Here is a 21,465-nt window from a genome sequence, read left to right on the forward strand (position 1 = left end):
GCACCAGTAGGTAGATCAAGATCACTTACTCAGTATATCCAGACAAATGCGCTCGACGGTTTCTCCCTCGCTGTTGGTACCGACACACTCGACACAGATGTACCTGGACACGCTGGGAATGGTGGCTATCGAGCCATTACCGCGCGGCAGTACAATGGCGTCCGGAGGCAGCGGCTGGCCACTCTGCGTCCTGAACACAACCGTGGGGATTGGATAGCCGCCGATCGGAATGCAGATCAAGTCCACGGCACCGCCTTCGTTGAGCGGCTGTCCCTTGTTGCTGCCGATCAGGCTGATTCGTGGCCGGTCTCCTGTGTGTGTGTGTGTGTGTGTGTGTGTGTGTGCGTGGGTCAACGTCGCAGAGAGATGCATACAGACATACATACATGTATAAGCATACAGTGATACAGACACAAACACAGATACAGACACAGACACAAACACACCGCTTCGCATGTGTACGGGCACAACCACACAACCAACATGTACCTCAGACCTCAGACCTCAGACCTGCCCATCGCGGTAGCGATGATAGCGAACAGCTATGTTAGACATAGCAACTTGTGCTGGAATTACACCATTCAACAGCTTGCACGGCTGATGAATTGACCGCCACTATTTTTAGCCTGGTATCCACCACACAGCTGTTTGAAGTGACTTTTTCTGGCCAGTGAATCCCTATTATTCATTTTTAGGGGTGAAACGATTAGTTCGAATATTCGAGTATTCGTTCGAAAATTTCAAACGAGCGAGTATTCGAAATTTTGCACTCGATCGTTTTTTTAAAATATTTTTTTAGGATTGGCATAGTATTTTTTTAAAACTTTTGTTGTACCGCTGGTCCACTGGTATGCATGCGTTATTCATGGCTTTGAGTCAGTATTTTAAGACTTGGACGATGCGTTCACCACGGCAAGTAACGTTCTGAGATATGAAAGTACTGATGAAAATCGTTACTTTACCCTCTGTACAAGACGTTGGCGACTTTTGTTCTATGTTCACAGATAATTTCTTCCGAATTGGTCGAGAACTTGCAAATCTGGCGCTTTTGAATTTTGATAAAATACTCGAAATAATCGGATACTCGATCGAATATTATGAACGAGTGATCGGTTGGTCAAAATAGATACTCGTTTCACCCCTATTCATTTTCCATTTTTTTTACGTACACACCCGCACATCAGCAAAGTTCTGCACTCGCAATACACTATTAGGATCATTGTGCCATGAGAAAAAGCATTTCATCTTGCACAACACCTACATGCCCTTTTATTTTCCATCGGTTGCCATTGTAGACAATGTGTACTTCCTCTACATCCACATCCACGGCAACATGCATTGTACTCGGCAGCTATGGGTAGAGCCTGGGCAACATGTGCGACCACGGTGATCAGCACACATGTAGCCATGGAAACGGATTTAAAGATTCAAATACTTCCGCTGCACGTATGAGATGCGACCGCTTCTGGCCTATCAAGAAGACCCTTCATCTCATGCTCACTATTGGCAACCTTACAGCGGTCCAGGAGATGTTGTATAAATAGAAAAATAAGAAGAACTTACGCTCCACACGAACGCAGATCTCCTCTGTATCAGAGCCGGCAGAGTTGGTGCCACGGCAAATGACGCAGAAATCTCGCAACACCTGTTCCAGCTCGAGGATAAGCGCATTGCCGATCCTCGTGATGGTGGTGGGGATCTGCTCGGACCCAGGTGCCTCCCAGGTCAGCGTGGGGTTTGGATTACCGTCGACGGGCTCGCAGCGCAGCGTCACGCTGTCGCCTTGCTGAACTGACTGACCTTGGTTGGAGCCTGTCAGCCTCACCACTGGGGGAATTTCTGTGCAGTGGTGCAGACAGACGGAATAACTGTGAAATCAAAGACAGTGGCTGATTTGCAAGCGACTGTGCTTGCGTGGATGGATTGTATGAGTAAAAGGAGAAGAATCGTGAGTGAAACGGAGATAGTGGGTGAAGGAGTCGACTCCATGCTGCTCTTATATCCATAGAACTATCTGGATAAGATCTAAAGAGCCGTTGCTCATACCGCGTCCAGGCATTGTAGACCCAAATACTACAGACCCAGATACTTCAGATCCGGGTACTACAGACGCGGATACTACATACCCGCGTACTACAGACCCGCTTACTACAGACCCGAACACTACAGACCCGGATACTATAGACCTGGATACTACAGACCCGGGCATTACTACAGACCCGGATACTACAGACCCGGGTACTACATGCACGGGTACTATAGACCCGGGTACTATAGATCCGGGTACTGGACCTGTAGGTTTCCTTACCATCTAGTTCGAGACATTCATCCGCCGTGTTGCTACCAATGATATTGGTGCCGACGCAGCGCACGCACAGGTCCTCCTGGAACGAGGGAAGCTGCAGCGTGATGGTGTTGGCGTTGATCTGCTGGGTGATGGCGTTCTGGGGCAGGGCACCGCCACCGACCACCTCCCAGCGCAGCTGCGGTGTGGGGATGCCCTGCTGGATGGTGCAGCTCAGCGTCACACCGCTGCCACGCGGCACCGGCTGGCCAGTGTTAGTGCCCGAGATGGATACGACCGGAGGCTCCGCTGCCGTGTAGGGGACAACAAAATAGCACGCAGAATTATATTGATGACCGGTAGCGTTATTATGCACAACATGGGGAGATTTAACGGTAAACCATCCAGAAATTAAAAAAAAGTCTTTGATGAGGTTATTATAGTGCAGCCACTGTACAGAGAAAGCATTTCTCTAGACTGCAGTCAAACATGTATTGTTATGACCACTATGTGTAAGTGTGGTGTGGTGATCATGATTGTGATCATGAGAGTTCCAGCTAAAACATTCAATCCTGCTTTATCATGTATGCTTCTGGGCATTGTGACACGCCCAACGTAGAGCCTACAGTAAGGATGTCGAGACGCAGATGCGGGCCTACAGGACGGAGGCTGACAGTGACTTACACAGCACATCAAAGCAGGTCTCCTCTGCGACACGGCCCGCCAGGCTGGTGCCGTAGCACGTCACACAAGTCCGCTGCTGGACATTGGACAGCGACATGACGACGGCGTCGCCACTACGAGTGAGGATGGCGCCGTTGGGCGGCTTGTCACTCCAGGACGCAATCGGGAAGGGGATGCCCTCGACCGGCCGGCAGCGTAGCTCGATGTCGGAGCCGATGATGACGTCCCGACCGCCGGTGATCTCCACCTTCGGGTCTTGAGCTGTACCAGGCCGTGAGTAATGCAGACAGTGCAGCACAACGTGATCAGTGGCAACACTAGCAGAAAACCCGGATGTCCCTCGGGCATACCTAACCAAGTCCCTACTCCCTAGCATACCAAGCTACATATTTCAGAGGAGAAGGAGTAGGAGGAGAAAGAGGAGGGGAAGAAGGAGTAGGAGGAGAAAGAGGAGGGGAAGAAGGAGGAGGAGTAGGAGGAGAAAGAGGAGGGGAAGAAGGAGGAGGATTAGGAGAAGGAGGAGAGGAAGGAGGAGGAGGATTAGGAGGAGGAGGAGGAGGAGGAGGAGATGGCGGCCAATCACAACCAACACACATGTGCCCATCAGTACAACACACATGTGCACAGCAGTACACACAGTGACACAGTATTGGGTAACGTACAGCGCACTTCCACACATTTCGTGTCCAGTCCCTCCCCGGCAAGGTTGGTACCGACGCACGTAACACACGCGCGTTGACGCAGGTCGGCAAAGTTCACCACGATGGCCGCACCGCGTGTGCTCTTCAGACCACCGCTGGCGGGATTGCGCCAGGACAGCTGTGGTGTGGGTATGCCTTGGGTCTGTACGCACACAAACTCCACCGAGCTGCCCAGGTCAACACTGGGTCCGGTGTTGCTGCTGGTCACCTGGACACGTGGACGTTCACCTGAACACAACACAACACATGCAGCAGCAGCCAGATTTCACCCCAGGAGTATCAGTGATTCATGAATGACTTCGTACAGTATGATGCATGTCCACGCAGCAGCCCAAGCACACATCACCCAAAAGCTGGAAGACGGAGTGCCCAAGGTAAGGATAGGGATGGAGACTATTTAGTATTTGCACGTGTAGTGTGGTGCATGCTGCAATAATTAGTATGAACCGTGTTGACTGCATTGTAGAAAAGTCCTAGTAAAAGTTGTATGACCTTGACAGTGTCCTGATTGACCCATGCCATGCCTCTGCACTGCTGCCTGTGTTGCTTCATGACCTTGAATCTGCTTTGACCCCAGATAACTCACGTATGCATTATCCCATGAGTACGAGGGGGATATCCCCAGATATCGCCGAATATTTTCCTGAGTACCGCAGGTAGGAGAGAAAGTATGAGAGATATAGTATACCCCGACTACGAATGGGATTATGAGAACTCACTGGTGACGTCAATGCACTGCTCGTCACGACCAGTGCCGACTGCGTTGCTACTTATACACGAGATGCAAATGTTCTCCACGATGCTTGGTATCCTCAGCACTATGGCATCGCCCTCAGTTGATTGAGTGGCGCCGGCTGGGAGACGGCCATTCTGCCCTGCCACCCAGGAGCGTTGGCCGCGGGGCAGGCCAGACACTTCAATGCAGCGCAGCGTCACCTCAGTGCCCAGGATTGGCCGATTCACGTTGATACCGCTGATCTGGACCACCGGAGGTTCACCTGATGAGAATAAACGCATGCGTGCATTGCATGCATGGATGCACACATACACACACACACACACACACACACACACACACACACACACACACACACACACACACACACACACACACACACACACACACACACACACACACACGTTAACAGGTACATTGTCAAAGACTGTAGGGATGTTCCTTTACCACATGGCAAATATCATACTGTAGAACGGGTAATTTTAGCGACTATTAATTTTAGCGTTTTCCCATTGTCAACCGGTTAGCGATGTTTTATTTTAGCGATTTGCAGCGATTTTACTCACGGATCACCAGTGCACTCCTAATGTCTCAACGGATTAGCCACTTGAAACTTTAGCGAAAATGAGTAGATCGCTAAATTCGCTAGGGTTTTTACGTCGCTAAAATTACCCGTTCAACAGTACATGATTAACTTTATGGGGAAATTGGTGACATGATCTAGCATTGCCAATCTAGTAAATGACTACTTTTGTGTGGCGCAAGATGTTTATGCAACCCTTACAGGCCTAAGGCCTACAGGTTTGGCTCTACATCAACTCTGGGGTGTACCGCTTTAGGAGCTGCGCCTGCGCCTTGCTCCTTAAAGAATGGTGGCGTTCCTACGGGTGCGGAAAACTCGGACTCTAGCCAAGTGTCACGCGAACGGTGAAACAAAATCCGGGTTATCAATTTATCATACAGACCATCACATGCTTACCAACAACCGTGATGCACTGCTCGTCTCTGCCGGTGCCGGCCAGGTTATTGCCAACGCAGGTGAAACAGTTACGGCCCAGCGGCAAAGAGTCGGCGCGGATGGTGATCGCGGAGCCGGAGCTGCCCGTGAGCGTTCCAGGTGGCAGGTTCTCCCAGCTGAGCTGCGGATCAGGCCGGCCACCCACAGCCACGCACTGCAGATTGATAGAAGAGCCGAACACGACCTCACTTCCGACGTCGCTCCCGCGAATCTCCACGCTGGGGATCTCTCCTGCAGCAGCACAGGATGTCACGTTGCACATACGATGTGTACAGAAACACCACTCACGCACATGTGCATGCGTGCACATGCATAAACATACACACACGCACACGCACGCACGCATGCACGCACACACACACATGCACACACACACATGCACACATGCACAGGCACACGCACACACACACCACACACACACCACACACACACACACACACACACACACACACACACACACACACACACACACACCCACACACACACACACACACACACACACATCATACAGCATACCACTTTTATCAATCTTTGCACCAGTACTCATCTAGTCTGATGAGAAACCGGTCATATTTCCCACTTGTACAACTCAATGATAGCAATATGCCATGCACTTCTCATTATTAGTCACACACACACACACACGCACGCACGCACACACACAACACACGCACAAAACACACACGTACGCACACACACACGTACGCACACACACACACGCACGCACACACACAACACACATAAAACACACACGTACGCACACACACACACGCACACACACACACACATGCACACACACACACATCCAGGGCAACACTTCATTGACTCTAACCTCCGACATTGATACACTCCGTTACTCTCTGATCACCAATGAGGTTAGTTCCGATACAGGTAACACACGTGCGTTCCAGCAGGTTGGTAAGTGTCAGCACAGCTACGTTACCCTCACGTGTCTGCACGGCACCTGGCGGTAGATTTCCACCCCAAGAGACTTGCGGGAACGGTACACCACCTTCTGGTACACAACGAAGACTTACACCCTCGCCAAACGTGACCTCAGCCCCGTTGTTTGACCCAGATATGCCGATTCTTGGACGCTCGCCTTGACAGAGAGACAGAGTGACAAAGGCGTATGAGATGGACAGATGAAAATACTAATAGGAGAGTTGGATAGAGAGGGCGTGTGCGCATGTGTGTGTGTGTATGTGCTTGCACAAGCGTGTGGACGTATGCAGGCATGTGGATGTGTGCACGCAAATGCATGTGCGTGAATGTGTGTGTGTGTGTGCACATGTGTGAGTGTGCACATGTGTGTGTGTGTGTGTGTTTGTGTGTGTGTGTGTTTGTGTGTGTGTGTGTGTGTGTGTGTGTGTGTGTGTGTGTGTGTGTACGCCACTGGTGTGTGTTGTGACACTATTGAAAGTAGTGCCCGACCGGCTGCAGCAGGAACACCCATTCTATACACAGCTGCGGGGTGACGCAGCAGCAGCAGCTCACCTGTGACATCAACGCAAACGGTCTGCCGGCCGATACCGGCCGAATTGGAACCCACACAGGTGACACAGGTGCGCTCCAGCAGTGACGGAACGGACCAGGTGATGGCGTTGCCAGACTCGCCGGTAGTGCCCGCCACAGTGCGACCCTCGATCTCCCAGACCAGCGTGGGCGTGGGAATTCCGACGACGGACACGCAGCTGAGGTCGAGAGCCGTGCCGATGACGATGTTGGGCGCTCCGAGATGAGAACCGGTGATTAGCACTTCTGGTACAACCTCTGAATTTCAGCAGACAAAAAGCAACGCGAAACGCAAGTGAAAGCAAAGTTATGGAAACGTTTGACGTTCTCAAAGGTGCAGGGACACCATCGCTCCGTTAGAATTAAATTTTGTTCCCGTGATTGATTGGTAGTGTTGGGGGCAAATCCAGAAAGGCTTCCTCTAGGTTGCCATGGTGCCCAGCACACCAGTACTGCCCTACCTGCATCACTCTCATCGTAGATATGACATCATTGTATGGCATGATACAGCCGCGGCGCTCACTGTTCAACGTCACTATGATGTCATAGTGCAGCCCGGCATTTCAATTAGTAATGTCATATTGGGGAGTAAAGACCTTCCTAAAAGTATCGCCGAAGTCGCAACCACTATTTCGTGGTGTCATATCGATGTTACATAAGTTCATAATGAGCTTCAGCATTATGGGCAGAACCCTCCACCGACTCCCAGGACCACTGCAGTCCTCTAACACACTAGCACAGGCCGATGACCTTCTCACAACTCAAAAGTAAAGTAGAAAATAAATATGCATCTTCGTTCCGAAGGGAACACACGGCGGCCTCTAACACTCGGATGATAACTCAGCAACAGACGCAATGTCTAAAGGTGGGGTGGGGGGATGAGTGATTCCAACCACTGACTCACCCAGCAGAGGCCCTACCTAACCTAATGTTACACAAGTTAGTAATGGAATTAGGCTGAAGTATGCTGTTACAGTCAGACCTCGCTTAACCGCACACATCCGTTTTCCACAACAATATCCGGATAGGCGAGGGAACCGGATAATCTAACACACATACTGTACGGATGCATGGCATATGCTGGAAATCGGTAACCAGCGATTTTCTTCCCGATGGCGAGGGATCCGGATAAAAGAGGACCGGATAAGCGAGGTCTGACTGTACTTAGAGTTTCATGCCGGTTATTCTACCACCCTCAGACAATAACATACTTCAGGCTATAGTTCCATTGTTAACTTGTGTTTTTGGCTCTGCCTGGGTTTAGAGCAACATAGCCTGGGTTTAGAGCAACATAGCCTGGGTTTAGAGCAACATAGCCTGGGTTTAGAGCAACATAGCCTGGGTTTAGAGCAACATAGCCTGGGTTTAGAGCAACATAGCCTGGGTTTAGAGCAACATAGCCTGGGTTTAGAGCAACATAGCCCGCTGCAACCTTATGTTTTAAAAGCAGTAATACCTTGTATTGTCAGACACTCGACGGCAGAGTCGCGTCCCAGGATGCTGGAGCCGATGCACTGCACGCACAGGCCCTGCGTCAGGCTGGGTATGGTCAGGAAGATGGAGCCGCCCTCGGAGCGGAACGTGCTGCCCTGCGGCCGGTTCTGCCACTGCAGCGCCGGTGTTGGTATTCCGTGCGTCGCCACACACTCCAGTGTCACCTGTGCACCGAACGTGACCGGCTGGTTAGCGTGCGTTCCCGTGATGGAGACTTTTGGTGCCTCCTCTGCAAGCATAAGTGATCGAAAAAAGGAACTGAGCCCCGGCTGTTATCTCCTTGAACATCCTGCATGCATGCTCTGATGAACTGGCCGGAAATCTCACTTGCATCTTCAATGAGTCACTGACCATCAGTATCTTCCCGGACCTTTACAAGATTGCCTCTGTTACCCCACTGCTCATTGAATGCATACTCCACATAGTGTGTAACGATTCATTTGTCACCGGGTTGACAGCAACTCATGCAAAAACACATGCTGTAGAACGAAATGTCCACAGGTCATATTCATCAAAACTGACTGGCAGGTTGGGTTGAAGCCCACGGCTGTGATATCCCGGGCAACTAGCTTAGTCTAGACTGGGCTAGAGCCTCAGGTATGCATCGTGATTGCTGCACCTGACTACTGCTAAACTGTGTACGGAAACAAATTGTGGGTGCATGTTTGTGTTCACCTCATTGGCCTCGCTTGTTTCTCATTTCTTTTGTTCATTTGGCTAATGCGAAGGCTAGCCAAGCTAGCTTGGTGATGCCAACGCGAACAAGCATAATAAAAGATAATAACGCTTGTGCATGTGTGGACTCACGCAGTACATCGACGCAGTGCAGCTCCACGGCTATGCCCTCCAGGTTGCTGCCGTTGCACTCCACGCAGAACGAGGAGCGCACGTCGTCAACGCGCATCTGTATGAAGTCTCCCAGTGGCGCCACCGCACTGTTGGGCGGCAATCCGACGCCGGGTTCGTTGCCGGGCCCTTGCCAGCGGAGGCGAGGAATCGGATCACCGCCGACGTATTCGCAGGTCAGGCTAACAGAGCTGCCGAACGTCACGTTCTTCGAGCCTCTGATCAACACCACCGGCGGCTCTCCCAGGCATCCGTCCCGGCAGTCCGGACGCGGTCCGAGATCACAGAAGCACCGCTCGCAGATCTGTCGGCTGATCTCGCGCACCTTGAGGTTTATGAAGGCCTTGGTGAAGGCGACGGCCGTGTCGCCACCGTCTCTGAGACGATTCAGATCCCACGCGGCGCCGCCGAGCTCGAACGCCAGTCGCGTGTAGTCGACGTGCGTGCTGCCGTGGGCTGTCTGCACGACTGGCCGACCGGCGTTGCGGTAGATGGTGTACCCACCGCCGGGTCGCTCCACGGCGCTGTCGTTGCTGGAGCTGACGCCCAGCGCCTCCGTGCCGAGGCTCGGCTGCGTCGACTGCATCTTCTGGTTGACGACCACGTTCAGCATGCAGCCCTTGGCGCGCATCTTCTGCAGGATGCGGTCGTAGCTGATGTAGGGGTCCTGCGGCGTACGACCTTCGTCCGTGATGCCGATGATCTGGCAGGCCTGACCAGGACGCAGCGGGTAGCGATCAAGGGCCAGCTCCATGGCGTGGTAGAGATCCTCCTCACGCCCATCCAGGGCTAGGTTCTCGCGGGCACTGTTGAACTCCTCGGCGGTACCCATTAGCGAGCCGTCGCACTCGGACATCGGGAACACACGTCCCCTCACCGCCTCGGGGTCGTCCTTGGCAAAGCCAACCAGGCCAAACTGGTTGGGAATGTCGACGCCGATTCCGTTGGCCTTCAGCGCCAAGTCCAGGCCAATGCTGATGTCCTGCAGCCAGGAGTGTTCACGGATCATGGAGCGCGACTCGTCGATCAGCATGATGATGTCAGCGGCGGGTCGAACTTGTGCATTGCGTAGCACTTCACTAGTGTTGAAGTAGCCGTACGCGCCCTTCCGCATGAACTCGCCTTTCCTGATGCAGCCCTCGCCTGCCAAGGCAAAGAAACAGCAACTAATGTCAGAATGTCAGTGTGCTATGCACTCAGGATTTGCGTGGACATGCACTGGATTCATGTGCGTGGGCATAGGCGTGCATCTAATGAGTAATGGGAACACTTCACAGATACACTCTGGTGGACTTGGGTTGTTTGTAGTCGGCGTAATTGTAACACAGGTACACACACACACATGTGTGTGTGTGTGTGTGTGTGTGTGTGTGTGTGTGTGTGTGTGTGTGTGTGTGTGTGTGTGTGTGTGTGTGTGTGTCAGCTTACCAACGAGCAGCTCAGCACAGCTTTGTGACGTCTCACTGCCCACGGTAGCAGAGCAGCAGTATTCCCCGGTATCCTCCTCGCGAAGGCCGCGCAGAGTCAGCCGACTGCCGACGGTCGAGGCGGTGCGGGGAATCCCCTTGCCGTGCATGCGCGTCCACTGGTACTGCGCCTCGTTGGACACGTCGCGGTTGACGTTGCACTGGTACGTGATCTGCTCGCCGACGGAGGTGCTGTGGAACGGTGGTGTAATGCTAACACGGAGATCTGCAGGATAGCAGCATAGTACACTTGGCATGGTCAATGCAGGATGACAGCATACTGCACACTTGGCATGATTAATGCAGGAACGAAACATTGCCGAATGCGGCGAGCATATTTGGAACAGAATTACACTGTACATGTTCTCGTGTACTGTAAGACATGTATATTTAACGAGGAAGCAAATCTAACGTTTTAACGGATGACATTTCTTCGTTATAATAAGATCCGTTAAGGCCGTACTGCTTCATATATGCTGTGTGTGGATATGGCAGAATACTGCAAGATCGTTAACATATCTTCTCGTTAACCTATGAATTTTGGACAATCGTTAAATTTGCGACTCGTTATAATAACATGTCTTACAGTATTACACAAGCATAACGCATCAAGTGCATAGAAAGCAGAACCGAGTTTGGTCACAACTCCGAGTTTCAATTATGCTAAACTGCAATCCTCAGCCAACCATACTGGTGTGATAATTTTAAAACCTGTTCTGCTTTCTGGAAAAGGATGCTGTACCAAGTGGGTATTGAGCTCTCAGCGAATGGAGTACTGTATTGAGCTCCCAGTGAGCAGAGAAAGAATTCTACTGTGCATCGCATGCATGGATTACTAATTTTGCAGTGGTGGCATGCATGGTGTACTAATTTTACAGCACATGGCATGCATGGGAGTACTAATTTTACAGCGCATGGCATGCATGGGTACTAATTTTACAGTGCACGACATGCATGAAGTACGCAGGACTACTCACTGACGACTCTGACGTTGCCGATTCCCTCGCTAATGGCCGTCTGCCCCGTGATACTGCTGACCGCCGTCACCTGACAGGTATAGAAACCGGTGTCGACGAGGCTCAAGTCGTGCACGTACAGCACCGAGTTGCACGTGTACTGCTTGGTGCGCTGGAACGGCAGCCTGCGTCCGTCCACGCGCGACCACTGGATGTTGAGCACGCTGTAGCCGGGCGGCAGGCGGTAGTTGCACACCATGAACGAGGCGTTGCCCGGGCGACGGATGCTGGAGGTCGGAACGACGCTCACGGGGAAGCGCAGAGTCTGCGGCGGCGGTGGCCGGGTCGGTGCCGGCGGCGGGAAGGTGCGGATTGGCGGTCGGGTTGTTCGCAGTTGTGTTGTCGGCGGCGGGGGACGTGTCGTGACTCTTGGCGCGGGGGCAGTGGGGATTGGTTCACCAAACGGGACGGCTGGTTTGGAAAAGAAAGGCAAAATAGAAAGTATCGCACACCCACATGCTCGACATTAGGCAATCTAGTTCAATCTACTTTTTAGATGCAGCTAGGCATTTATGCTTAGCTATAATTGAGGGCTCAGTCACATGTGTGTATGTATGTGTGGGCGGGGGGTCGGCGCTATAGGAGACCGCAGGACCTGTCCTGTCATTGTCCGCATTGCTGCGTACGATCCCCCCCCCCCCCCAAATGGGGTCTGCATAGCCATATTAAGGCAGCATGTCAGCGTGCCGAAGGTCCAATTTGTGTGTGTGTGTGTGTGTGTGTGCGCGCACGCGCATGTGTGCTAGCTAGGTCACTTGTGGGTGCACACACTAGTATGTCGTTCACTGTGCTGTGCATAGCCTTACTCAAGGAGGCGCGCGCTGACGCAGTTGCTCCGTTCTCCGCCACCACAGAACATACATAGGTACCGGTGTCAGCTGGCTGCAGGCTGTACAGGAAGAGGTTGTTGCCGCCTTCCAGCACAAAGCTGCGTGTGGGCAAGGCTCCGCTGGATCTGCTCCAGGTGAAGCGGTTGTTTGGAGAGGATGGCGCGGCACTGCATTCAAACACCACCGACGCGCCCTGGTTCCGGGTGACTGTGGACGGCTGAATGGATGCCGAAAGCTGTGCCGTTGGTCCTTGGCCTGGGGAAAAGCGGCAAGGAGCGAGACATACAGCATCATTTGCACAATTTGCAGGCCAGCAATAACAGAATGAAAAACCATACACACACCATCCTCAAATCAAGTGGTCTCTTCGCTGCAAATTACTAATAATTATCTCAATCAATTTTTCGGCCAAGAGCCACCATCAGGATCATCAGCAATAATAAAAAAACCTAGCATATTTAAACATACAACTGCAGTAGTGGCGTGGACAAGTGAAATTCGGATTCACCGGGCCCTCCGAGTATGATATGGTACCGCAAGGTTCTGCCCAACTTAGGCACATTTGCAGTTGGCCCGACGGCAATTCCGCATGCCGTCCACTACTGTACACGCACAGTCGCACACACACACACATGCACACCTGGTTTCTGGGCATGCGGCTACGAGCTAGTCGTGGCAATCCACAGTTTGGGGAATTCCCCTCACTCACTGAGTACCCGTAACTGCAGTTGTGGTGACCAGCAATAATTCTGCAGGGCCTGGTAAGCACTGGTGTGTGATATCTAATTGAATGGTGCTGGCACTATGTCAAGAGCGGACTGCATGGCTGTGGCGCCAGCTTTGCTGGGAAATCGCCCCGGACGACGCTTACCAGCTTGACCAGCATCTGCCACAGGATGAGCTGGTTCAGCCCAGTGACAGAGGCCAGAACAGGTCTTGTCCACATGCAGTAGCTGACATGGGCATCCAATCGATTAACACACCGAGGGATTTTACGGGGACACAAGCAATTCACGTCTTTGATGTGTATCCGCCAGGCCTAATCAAGGAATCCAACTCAGCAATCCACCTACTGCACACAGTCTGAACTTCAAACATACACTATGTGTGAACAGATGCGGTGCATGCACCAAGCGCACCCAGTACTACAATAATCTTCTGCGCAGAGCACAGCTCGCACTCTAACTCCAAAGATATGTCTTGGCAGTAGGTCCGCTATGATTTGGCAGAAATGATAGTCACCACTGCGTACTCTGGTCTTTCATTTCAGTCATGTAGTTAGCGGAACTTGCCTGCATTGACACTCCAGTAACCGGTGGTGTTAGTGGACAGTATAGCGTAACTTGTAGTTCCTTGGTTCTTTTTCTTTCCTTTAAATTCTTTGGGAAATCCTTAAATAGAATAAAAAATCATGCAAAAATCATGCAAAAATCATGCAGATAGAGAGCTTCCACTCACCTCTAACAAGGAGGACGGTGCGGTCGCGGGATACACCGACGTTGGATCTTCCCTGGCACTCGTACGTGCCCGCATCGGATTGTTGAACCCTGTAGAGGTAGAGTAGACCATGGCCAGAGCCGTCCACTACGCTGAGGTGTCGCCCTGACACCAGCTGAGCTCCGCCGATGCGCCGCCACACATAGTCCTGGATGATGCCCTGGCAACGGCACGTGAAGATGGCCACCCGCAGCTGGTCGACCGGATTGCTTTCCAGCGACACGCGGCACTCTGCAGTTTGCGTGCGTGTGCATGCATGTACGTAAGAGAGTGAGTGTGTGTGTGTGTGTGTGTGTGTGTGTGTGTGTGTGTGTGTGTGTGTGTGTGTGTGTGTGTGTGTGTGTGTGTGTGTGTGTGTGTGTGTGTGTGAGAGAGAGAGAGAGAGAGAGAGAGAGAGAGAGAGAGTGAGAGAGAGAGAGAGAGAGAGAGAGAGAAAGAGAAAGAGAAAGAGATAGATAGAGAGAGAGAGAGAGAGAGAGAGAGAGAGAGAGAGAGAGAGAGAGAGAGAGAGAGAGAGAGAGAGAGAGAGAGAGAGAGAGAGAGAGAGAGAGAGAGAGAGAGAGAGAGAGAGAGAGAGAGAGAGAAACAGCCAAAGCACATCTCATTTTCATAGTAAAGAAAAAGGACCAAAGAACTACAAGTTACGCTGTAATGTCCACTAACACCAGCTACTAAACAATCAGCTCATGCGATAGCATTGATCGACGGTCCTGACATTCAACAACGAACTGGCTATCAGCTCTAGCATGCCTTGCGCTCACCTTCCCCTCCTATGTTATCATAATATATTAGAACCTTCCAAGTTGGAAGGCTGTTGGAGTGCGCATCCAAGGCGTGCTAGAGCTGATAGCTAGTTACCGTAAAGTCGCGGATAAAAGCCGGGTTTGCATACAAGCACATCGCGGATAGAAGCCTGAAAATCAAACGGGTCAAATGCATATAAGCCTGTCGCGGGTAGAAGCCTGGCCTTTTATGCAAGCGCGGATCGGGTGGGTCAAGAGTGCATGCGCTATGTGCGGTGCATAGTAAAACTGCCGCCATACCGGTAGTCAGTGGCAGTCAACTGGTAGATCTATGCGTGTCGCGCGTAGAAACCTGGCATACAGGCCTGGTAAAAATATCAGTGGTGCATAAAAGCATGGTTTGCATACAAGCCTGGTTTGCACTAAAGCCTGATGCAGAAAGCGGCTTATGTGCTTATAAGCCCGGCTTTTATCCGCGACTTTACGGTAGTTGTAGAACGTCAGCACCGTCGGTCAGTGTAGTGCAATGCTATTGCATGAGCTAGTTAGTTATTGCATGAGCTGATTGTTAAATAGCTGGTGTTAGTGGACATTATAGCGTAACTTGTAGTTCCTTCCTCCTTTTTCTTTACTATAAATTTATCCTTGTCTCTCCATCCGAGTACATCTCATTTTGATAACGTTAGAGCTCTCTGATAAATGCAACGAACTGTTGACCCAGAGGATATTCAATTCACTGTCTGCAAAGACCCCCCCCCCCCCCCTCCCTCCCACCCACGCACGCACCCACCCACACCCACGTCCACAGTGACACACTCGTATTCATGTGAATCATGATCTTCATATCGATAAGCCATGAGCGGATTTGACATTGCTGTTCCTTGTTCGAGCTGTTCAGCCAAGATCTGTAGAGATATGATGATGGTGTGCTGTGCTACAGTCACGGGATCATGATACGGCTAGTGAGCTGGGTGCTTCATCACATTCATTGAAGCTTCAGTATAGCGTGCCTCCAAGGGAGGTGAAAACCCATACAGCACTGTCGGGTCCTGAAGTACGGGCAGCCAAAGAACGGCCAGGCTGGGATTTCATAGACTGTAGGTCATGAAAATAGGAAAGGCCTAGGCTAGGAGGCTAGGAGGCTGACCCCAGGCGCATGCCCTGTATGGGTTCCTGGGTGCCCGGAACCACCCTTTTTTCGCTCAAAATGCAGGATTTTGCTTCATTTTTTGAAAAATTTCCCGGGGAGGCCCCCCGGAACCCCCCGCCATTTCTTTGGAATATGGCCGTACCGTACTTTATAGCCACAGTACTCTACATGTGTATCCGAGGTCAAATGACTGAAAAACTGGATACACAGAATGCTCAATAGTGCTTTGCACGTGTGTCCTAAGCAAAGGAAATGCTATGTCCAGGGTTCCAGTATGCTATAGAGAAGTTTTTTTCTGTACCACCAAAAACAGCAAACAGGTGACAGTCACTGCTCCCCCCCAGGGCCCCTCCCTGTATGTCTTTCAAGTGAAGCCATAGGAATATGCCATGTGCAAGCTCCGGAACGGAGTGGTTTTCAGAAACCGCACTGCACCCATTGGAAGCACATACACAGACGCACAGACACACATCTCTCAGAGTAACTGTGAAAAAGCAGACTGCCAGCATTCAGGAACCCATAGGGATGTGCCTAACTGGAAATAGCCCCGGCTATGACACCGTAGTAGCGTGTGCTGCTACTCAATACACACACACACACACACACACACACACACACACACACACACACACACACACACACACAGAGGCACTGACACTGACACATAGACACAGACACATAGACACAGACACACACACAGACACACACACACCGATTTGGCTAATTAATTATTTAGATGCAGACACTGCTTCTGCTTTGGTAAAGGACATGTGTCGGCTCGAACAGCTGTTCACTACTTGAGCTTATCATCTTTAAAGTTATGATTTCGGCACAGACGCTTCCTCTTTTTCCTTCTTCCTCTCGGCAAGAAATAAATATTGCAGCAGCAGATGCTATCTTTTGGCTTGCGAGCCATTAATTTTCTTCTGAGTGACTTTGACCTGGCCAATACTAGAAGTATATACGCGTGTACCGGCATCACGAGTTTTCCGTCATTAGAGTCACACTTGACACTGAGGCCGGCGAGCATAAAAAAGCCTACGTGACGACTTCCTCGCCGGGAATATCTACTACTGCGGCGGCTGCTGTTTGAGCTCGACTACTGGAATCGCTGTGCGTGCTGCTGCAAATGGCCATCAAGCTGTTGCACCGGCAGCATGAGCATCAGCTGACAATATGCCCGGCAGCCTACGGTGCTTCGCGACGATACGCCAGCGGTCAAAAACAAAGGCAGCCTCGTCGATCGCATCGTCCTACATCCAAGCTCTCAATTGCTTTGCAGCGTGAACAAGCTTCCTATGGCAGGAGGCAATGCAGCTGCCATACCTGAGAGTCACAGCCAATAGGTGTGATTCAGCAACTTTGACAAGTGGCCCAGTTGTACTGAACCTGAATTTGTTGTGGCGAGCTTCGCTCTCGAGTCCCATGGGACAGCTTTAGTTTCCTCATAAAGTCAGTGGCCAATGACCATCATGAAAGCGGATCAAGAGCTGTACGAGTGATGCATGATAAATACATGCATTGCCAATGAACAACCAGAAATTCAACCCCATTGCTGTTGGAATCTCACACAACAACGATGAATATAGGACATGACCAGGCCTGATGAACTGAACGAAATTCGATCCTCTTGAATGACATGAAATTCTAGATCGTGTAATCTAAAGGTCTGAACGAACTGACCATGTACTGGGAACATAATTACATCGGTCCATTGCGACCATTGTCATTGAGGTCAATACGCGTGGGCACTGAACCGTGCTGTCCGCACCCCGCCGCACCCACTGCCATGCGTGGTGCAGACCATGGCCATGTGCCGGGACTGGTTCCAGTTCAACAAACGGGCAAATATACCACAACGAACAGCTACAATGTATCCCCGTGGTTGAGCACATGGCACAAATCAATAATTAGCTGTCTAACAGTTTGGTTGCCCGGTGCCCCACACCTAGCACCTAGCACCAAATCGCGTGTCCGAGCTTCAACCTCTGCGGGTAATCACGTAAATCATCAATGGGAAAAATGCGTGCATTTCGATTCCATTCAAATGCGTCGTGTACGAAATCCAGTCGAGGAGATCATATTGGGAAGGAGAAGAAGCATTAGGCAAGACGAAGAAGTACACCATTACCTTGCGCATCCGCCGCTCCCAGCAGCAATACGAACGCCAACGCGGGCAAGGCAGAAAGCTGTGTGGCACAATTCAGAAAGACACAGAGACAGCCCAAAGACAGTAATGTCAACCACAAACAAAACGAGCCAGCAACGCGTGAAGCGCCCCCATGCACAGGCGAATGAACATCGCGCTCACAACTGGTCCAGCTCTACTCCACAGGGAACCCGCGCAAATCACTCCCTCGAAACAGGTGGTCCGTTCCAGTACAATACTGATACCAGTAGGCACTGGAGCAGGATCAATGGAGAAGAGTTCCATTATCTTACCATTGTTAGCGACTGCAGATAGCGACCAACTGTGGCCATTTTTGCGGACAAACTGGCCAGCCCCCCAAGACCGGCTTGGGCAGGGATTCGCAGTCCGCACACGGGGGAAACGAAAAGGAATTCGGGCCGGACGACACGGCCTGGGTGCTGTTGTGATGCTGCAAGTTTGCTGGGAAAGCAGCTCGGTGGTGGAAAGGAGGAGTGATATTCTCCTACTCTTCAGCCCGCACACTGCACAGGTGTCCTGCAAAGCCTCCGAGTGACGACTCTGGACAGATCAGGGCATTTTCATCTCGCCGCCTTCAACAAGTCCATGCTACTGACTGTAGTGGCTCGGTGGGACATCACGTGCTTGCGAGCCGTCATGACTAGGTCGAAATGCTAGGCCACTGCATCGATCCGTGGTCTCCGGGGAGCGAGACCCCTGGCTTGCACCCTGCCACTGAGTCTGTGCCAGAGCCTGCAACGCATGCTAATGTTGCGACTGCTGCACTAACAACAATAGTCAATAGTTACATTACGATTGTTTCCTAACCCTGGCGAAGTTGCCTTCGCATGCCTCCTGCCAGTCCTGGGTCTAACTCGGGTCGAGTTTGTGTGTAGTGCTTGCTTTTTCTTACGTGCTCTCTGTCTTCGTGCATCTACCAAGTACGAACATGTATCTAGGCTGTAGAGTGAAGTGGTGAAGGACTTTCTTCAACGCTCATCACACATGGCCATGCCAGGTAGGTGATTGTGAGCAAGGGATTGAGAATCATGCTCTTCAACAATCCTGCGCGTTCAACAAGCTATGAAGGCTTGAAGCAGTCGCCGGTCAACAATTACATATCGAAAGTCCTCGATGCTCGTCACGAAACTCACAACGGCGCTCGCATGGCAGCGACGGGAAGGAAGCCGCGTGGTTTACAAGTGACATGACTGTGTCAGTGCGAGGCTCACCGCGATAATCGTGCTTCTACCCCAAGCCTGGTCATTACGAGTGTGGAGATGGGATACCGAATAGTGAGGACGCCGCACGATCTCATTTCAGATCAGAACCAGCCGGTTCCTCGCTGATAAATATTGGAAACGGACGATGCGTCCTATTGGCTTCGGGCTGTCTTAGGTAGATTACTTTCCTTGATTTGCTCTGGACCTCGGCGCCCTTTGCCCAGTAGAGGAAGACCTGCTTTTCATGTCGTGCTCTGGGGACAATTAGCTTGAGAGGCCTCAAGCCAGAGTCAAACTCCCTGGAGTATGCGCGTCGGGGTTCCTTCGGCCTTTGAACAAGTCAACGTAGATTTACACGCGAGAAATGAAAACCAGGAGCGACTGCGCATCACTAATACTAACGTCCACATGATAACGACCATGATGACTGCGATGTGAATGAGAAACTAATACATGCACACTAGTACACTATTGACAGTATTGTCGTATTGGGGTCCTAATAGGCTATAACTTGGTTACACACGGCGTTCCAGAGGTGTGACGAGTGTCAGTCGGAAGGCAAGAGGTGGCGACACAGGCGAGTGCCAATACGAGTTCATCTACACTGCACTGCCGAGTGTATCACTTCCACATTGTCGAAGCGCGAGCCGTCACATAGTCTAGCTGATGCTGATGATAGTCTAGTAGAAGTCAAACAGGCAAGACAAAGACAGGTTAAGTGGTGTGTGTGTAGGATGGATAAGCCCTTCTATCGCCGTAGCAAACACCTGCTTTCTGCGCCTCTTGTCAGTAGTTCACTGTGGTCGACTTGTCACGGGTAGACATGGGCCAGTGTCACTGACTATGTCAATGTAAAACAAGTAGCTCAGGTTCAAAGGGCGCGACCTTTCACAGTGAGGTGAGATGGCCACGCTAAACCTCCACTGATCGGAATCCAGGGTCTTTCTCACACTTCGTTCAGCTGTCCCAGTCACTGAGTCAGTTTCAGGTCTTGCAGGATCGAGATGTCTAGCGCCTCCACACAGTAAACCGGCTACAGACTGCGAGTACAGGCTGCGTCTGGCGCAGACACTTGCACTTGCACGCAAAATGCATGGTAGACTGATCTCCCTCTCTCTCAAGTCTCTCTGCACTGCATATGCACCGTCTGAAACTTGAAAGTAAAAGCGCAAAGTAAAATGCGGCAGTCAACGAGTTGCAGATGTTTTGCGCCTTGCTTTCATGACAAAACTAATGCCTAAGAGGCCCAAATTTCACAAGCTGTTGGTGTGCCTTCTTGCAACCCTGCCCTCAATTAGTACATGTATCGCAGTTTATTGGCACCGATATCATCCCTCCATTCTAGAGTAACACTACGCACGTGTAGACCATGACGGCCTCCATTGCACCATTCGCATTCATTGGGCAGCGCTACCGCATAGCGGATGTAGTGTTCAACGTTGTTGGAACAGACCTCGAGAAACTTCAAAGACAGTAGATCTACGTAATGTACACTCTGTTCAGTTCTCTCCGGGCGTTGCGACGATTGGGTTCGCACGTCTAACCTTCCTTTGCTACTTGTGAGCGCTCAGTTGCTGTGCAGCCGGAATTCCAAGTCAAAATGGCCTGACACCGGACAAAATATTTTAAAAGCAACGAACGGTTGTGCGACGCCGTCAGCAGAAATAATCCGTAGGAACGTCAAACGTGATGTTGACTGGCTTTGGTCAGTTAGGATTTTCCCTCCATTGAGGACTCTACTACGCGTTGGTCATTGAGTCAACGCGGTGACAGTATGGTATGTTGAGCGGACGGACAGGTTGGAAAGACAAGTAGACAATGAAGCAGCTGGATGATTGGGGACGCGCCCTGCGAAAGGGTGCACGCTGGACAGGCGAATCCCGCCCTGGGCCTGGTACCAGACATATCCAGCCTGTCAGTGTCAGCTTGTCAATTCGCGTACTCACCTCTTGCAGCGAGCACGCGGTGCCTATCAGTATCAGTGCATCACTCTGTACTTCCAGATCCTGGTCCGCAAACTGCTCCGTGACCTGCGATGAGCAGATGATGCGTTGGCAGCCTAGCCTCTCACACGGTGAGTGCAATCATGTGCTTGTCAGCAATTACTAGTACA

The 21,465-nt window shown here is 51.3% G+C and overlaps 1 protein-coding gene across 1 annotated transcript in view; it reads right to left on the reverse strand.

Annotated features, from left to right (window-relative positions):
- LOC135817812 (uncharacterized) overlaps positions 1-18,769 on the reverse strand; it is a 22,711-nt gene extending 3,942 nt beyond the window's left edge. Inside the window, exons 1-17 of the mRNA XM_065331079.1 lie at positions 18,423-18,769; positions 18,112-18,169; positions 14,049-14,318; positions 12,567-12,845; positions 11,722-12,171; positions 10,707-10,970; positions 9,240-10,421; positions 8,395-8,661; positions 6,921-7,196; positions 6,256-6,525; positions 5,385-5,654; positions 4,389-4,667; positions 3,631-3,897; positions 2,969-3,229; positions 2,309-2,593; positions 1,564-1,839; positions 30-311 (exon numbers count right to left, since the gene is read on the reverse strand). Of these exons, the coding sequence (XP_065187151.1) occupies positions 30-311; positions 1,564-1,839; positions 2,309-2,593; positions 2,969-3,229; positions 3,631-3,897; positions 4,389-4,667; positions 5,385-5,654; positions 6,256-6,525; positions 6,921-7,196; positions 8,395-8,661; positions 9,240-10,421; positions 10,707-10,970; positions 11,722-12,171; positions 12,567-12,845; positions 14,049-14,318; positions 18,112-18,169; positions 18,423-18,461 (5,275 nt within the window). The 5' untranslated portion in view covers positions 18,462-18,769. The remainder of the gene's footprint in view (positions 1-29; positions 312-1,563; positions 1,840-2,308; positions 2,594-2,968; positions 3,230-3,630; positions 3,898-4,388; positions 4,668-5,384; positions 5,655-6,255; positions 6,526-6,920; positions 7,197-8,394; positions 8,662-9,239; positions 10,422-10,706; positions 10,971-11,721; positions 12,172-12,566; positions 12,846-14,048; positions 14,319-18,111; positions 18,170-18,422) is intronic.
- Between the last annotated feature and the right edge of the window lie 2,696 nt (positions 18,770-21,465).

Source organism: Sycon ciliatum, chromosome 5, assembly GCF_964019385.1.
Source record: "Sycon ciliatum chromosome 5, ocSycCili1.1, whole genome shotgun sequence".
NCBI lineage: Eukaryota > Metazoa > Porifera > Calcarea > Leucosolenida > Sycettidae > Sycon > Sycon ciliatum.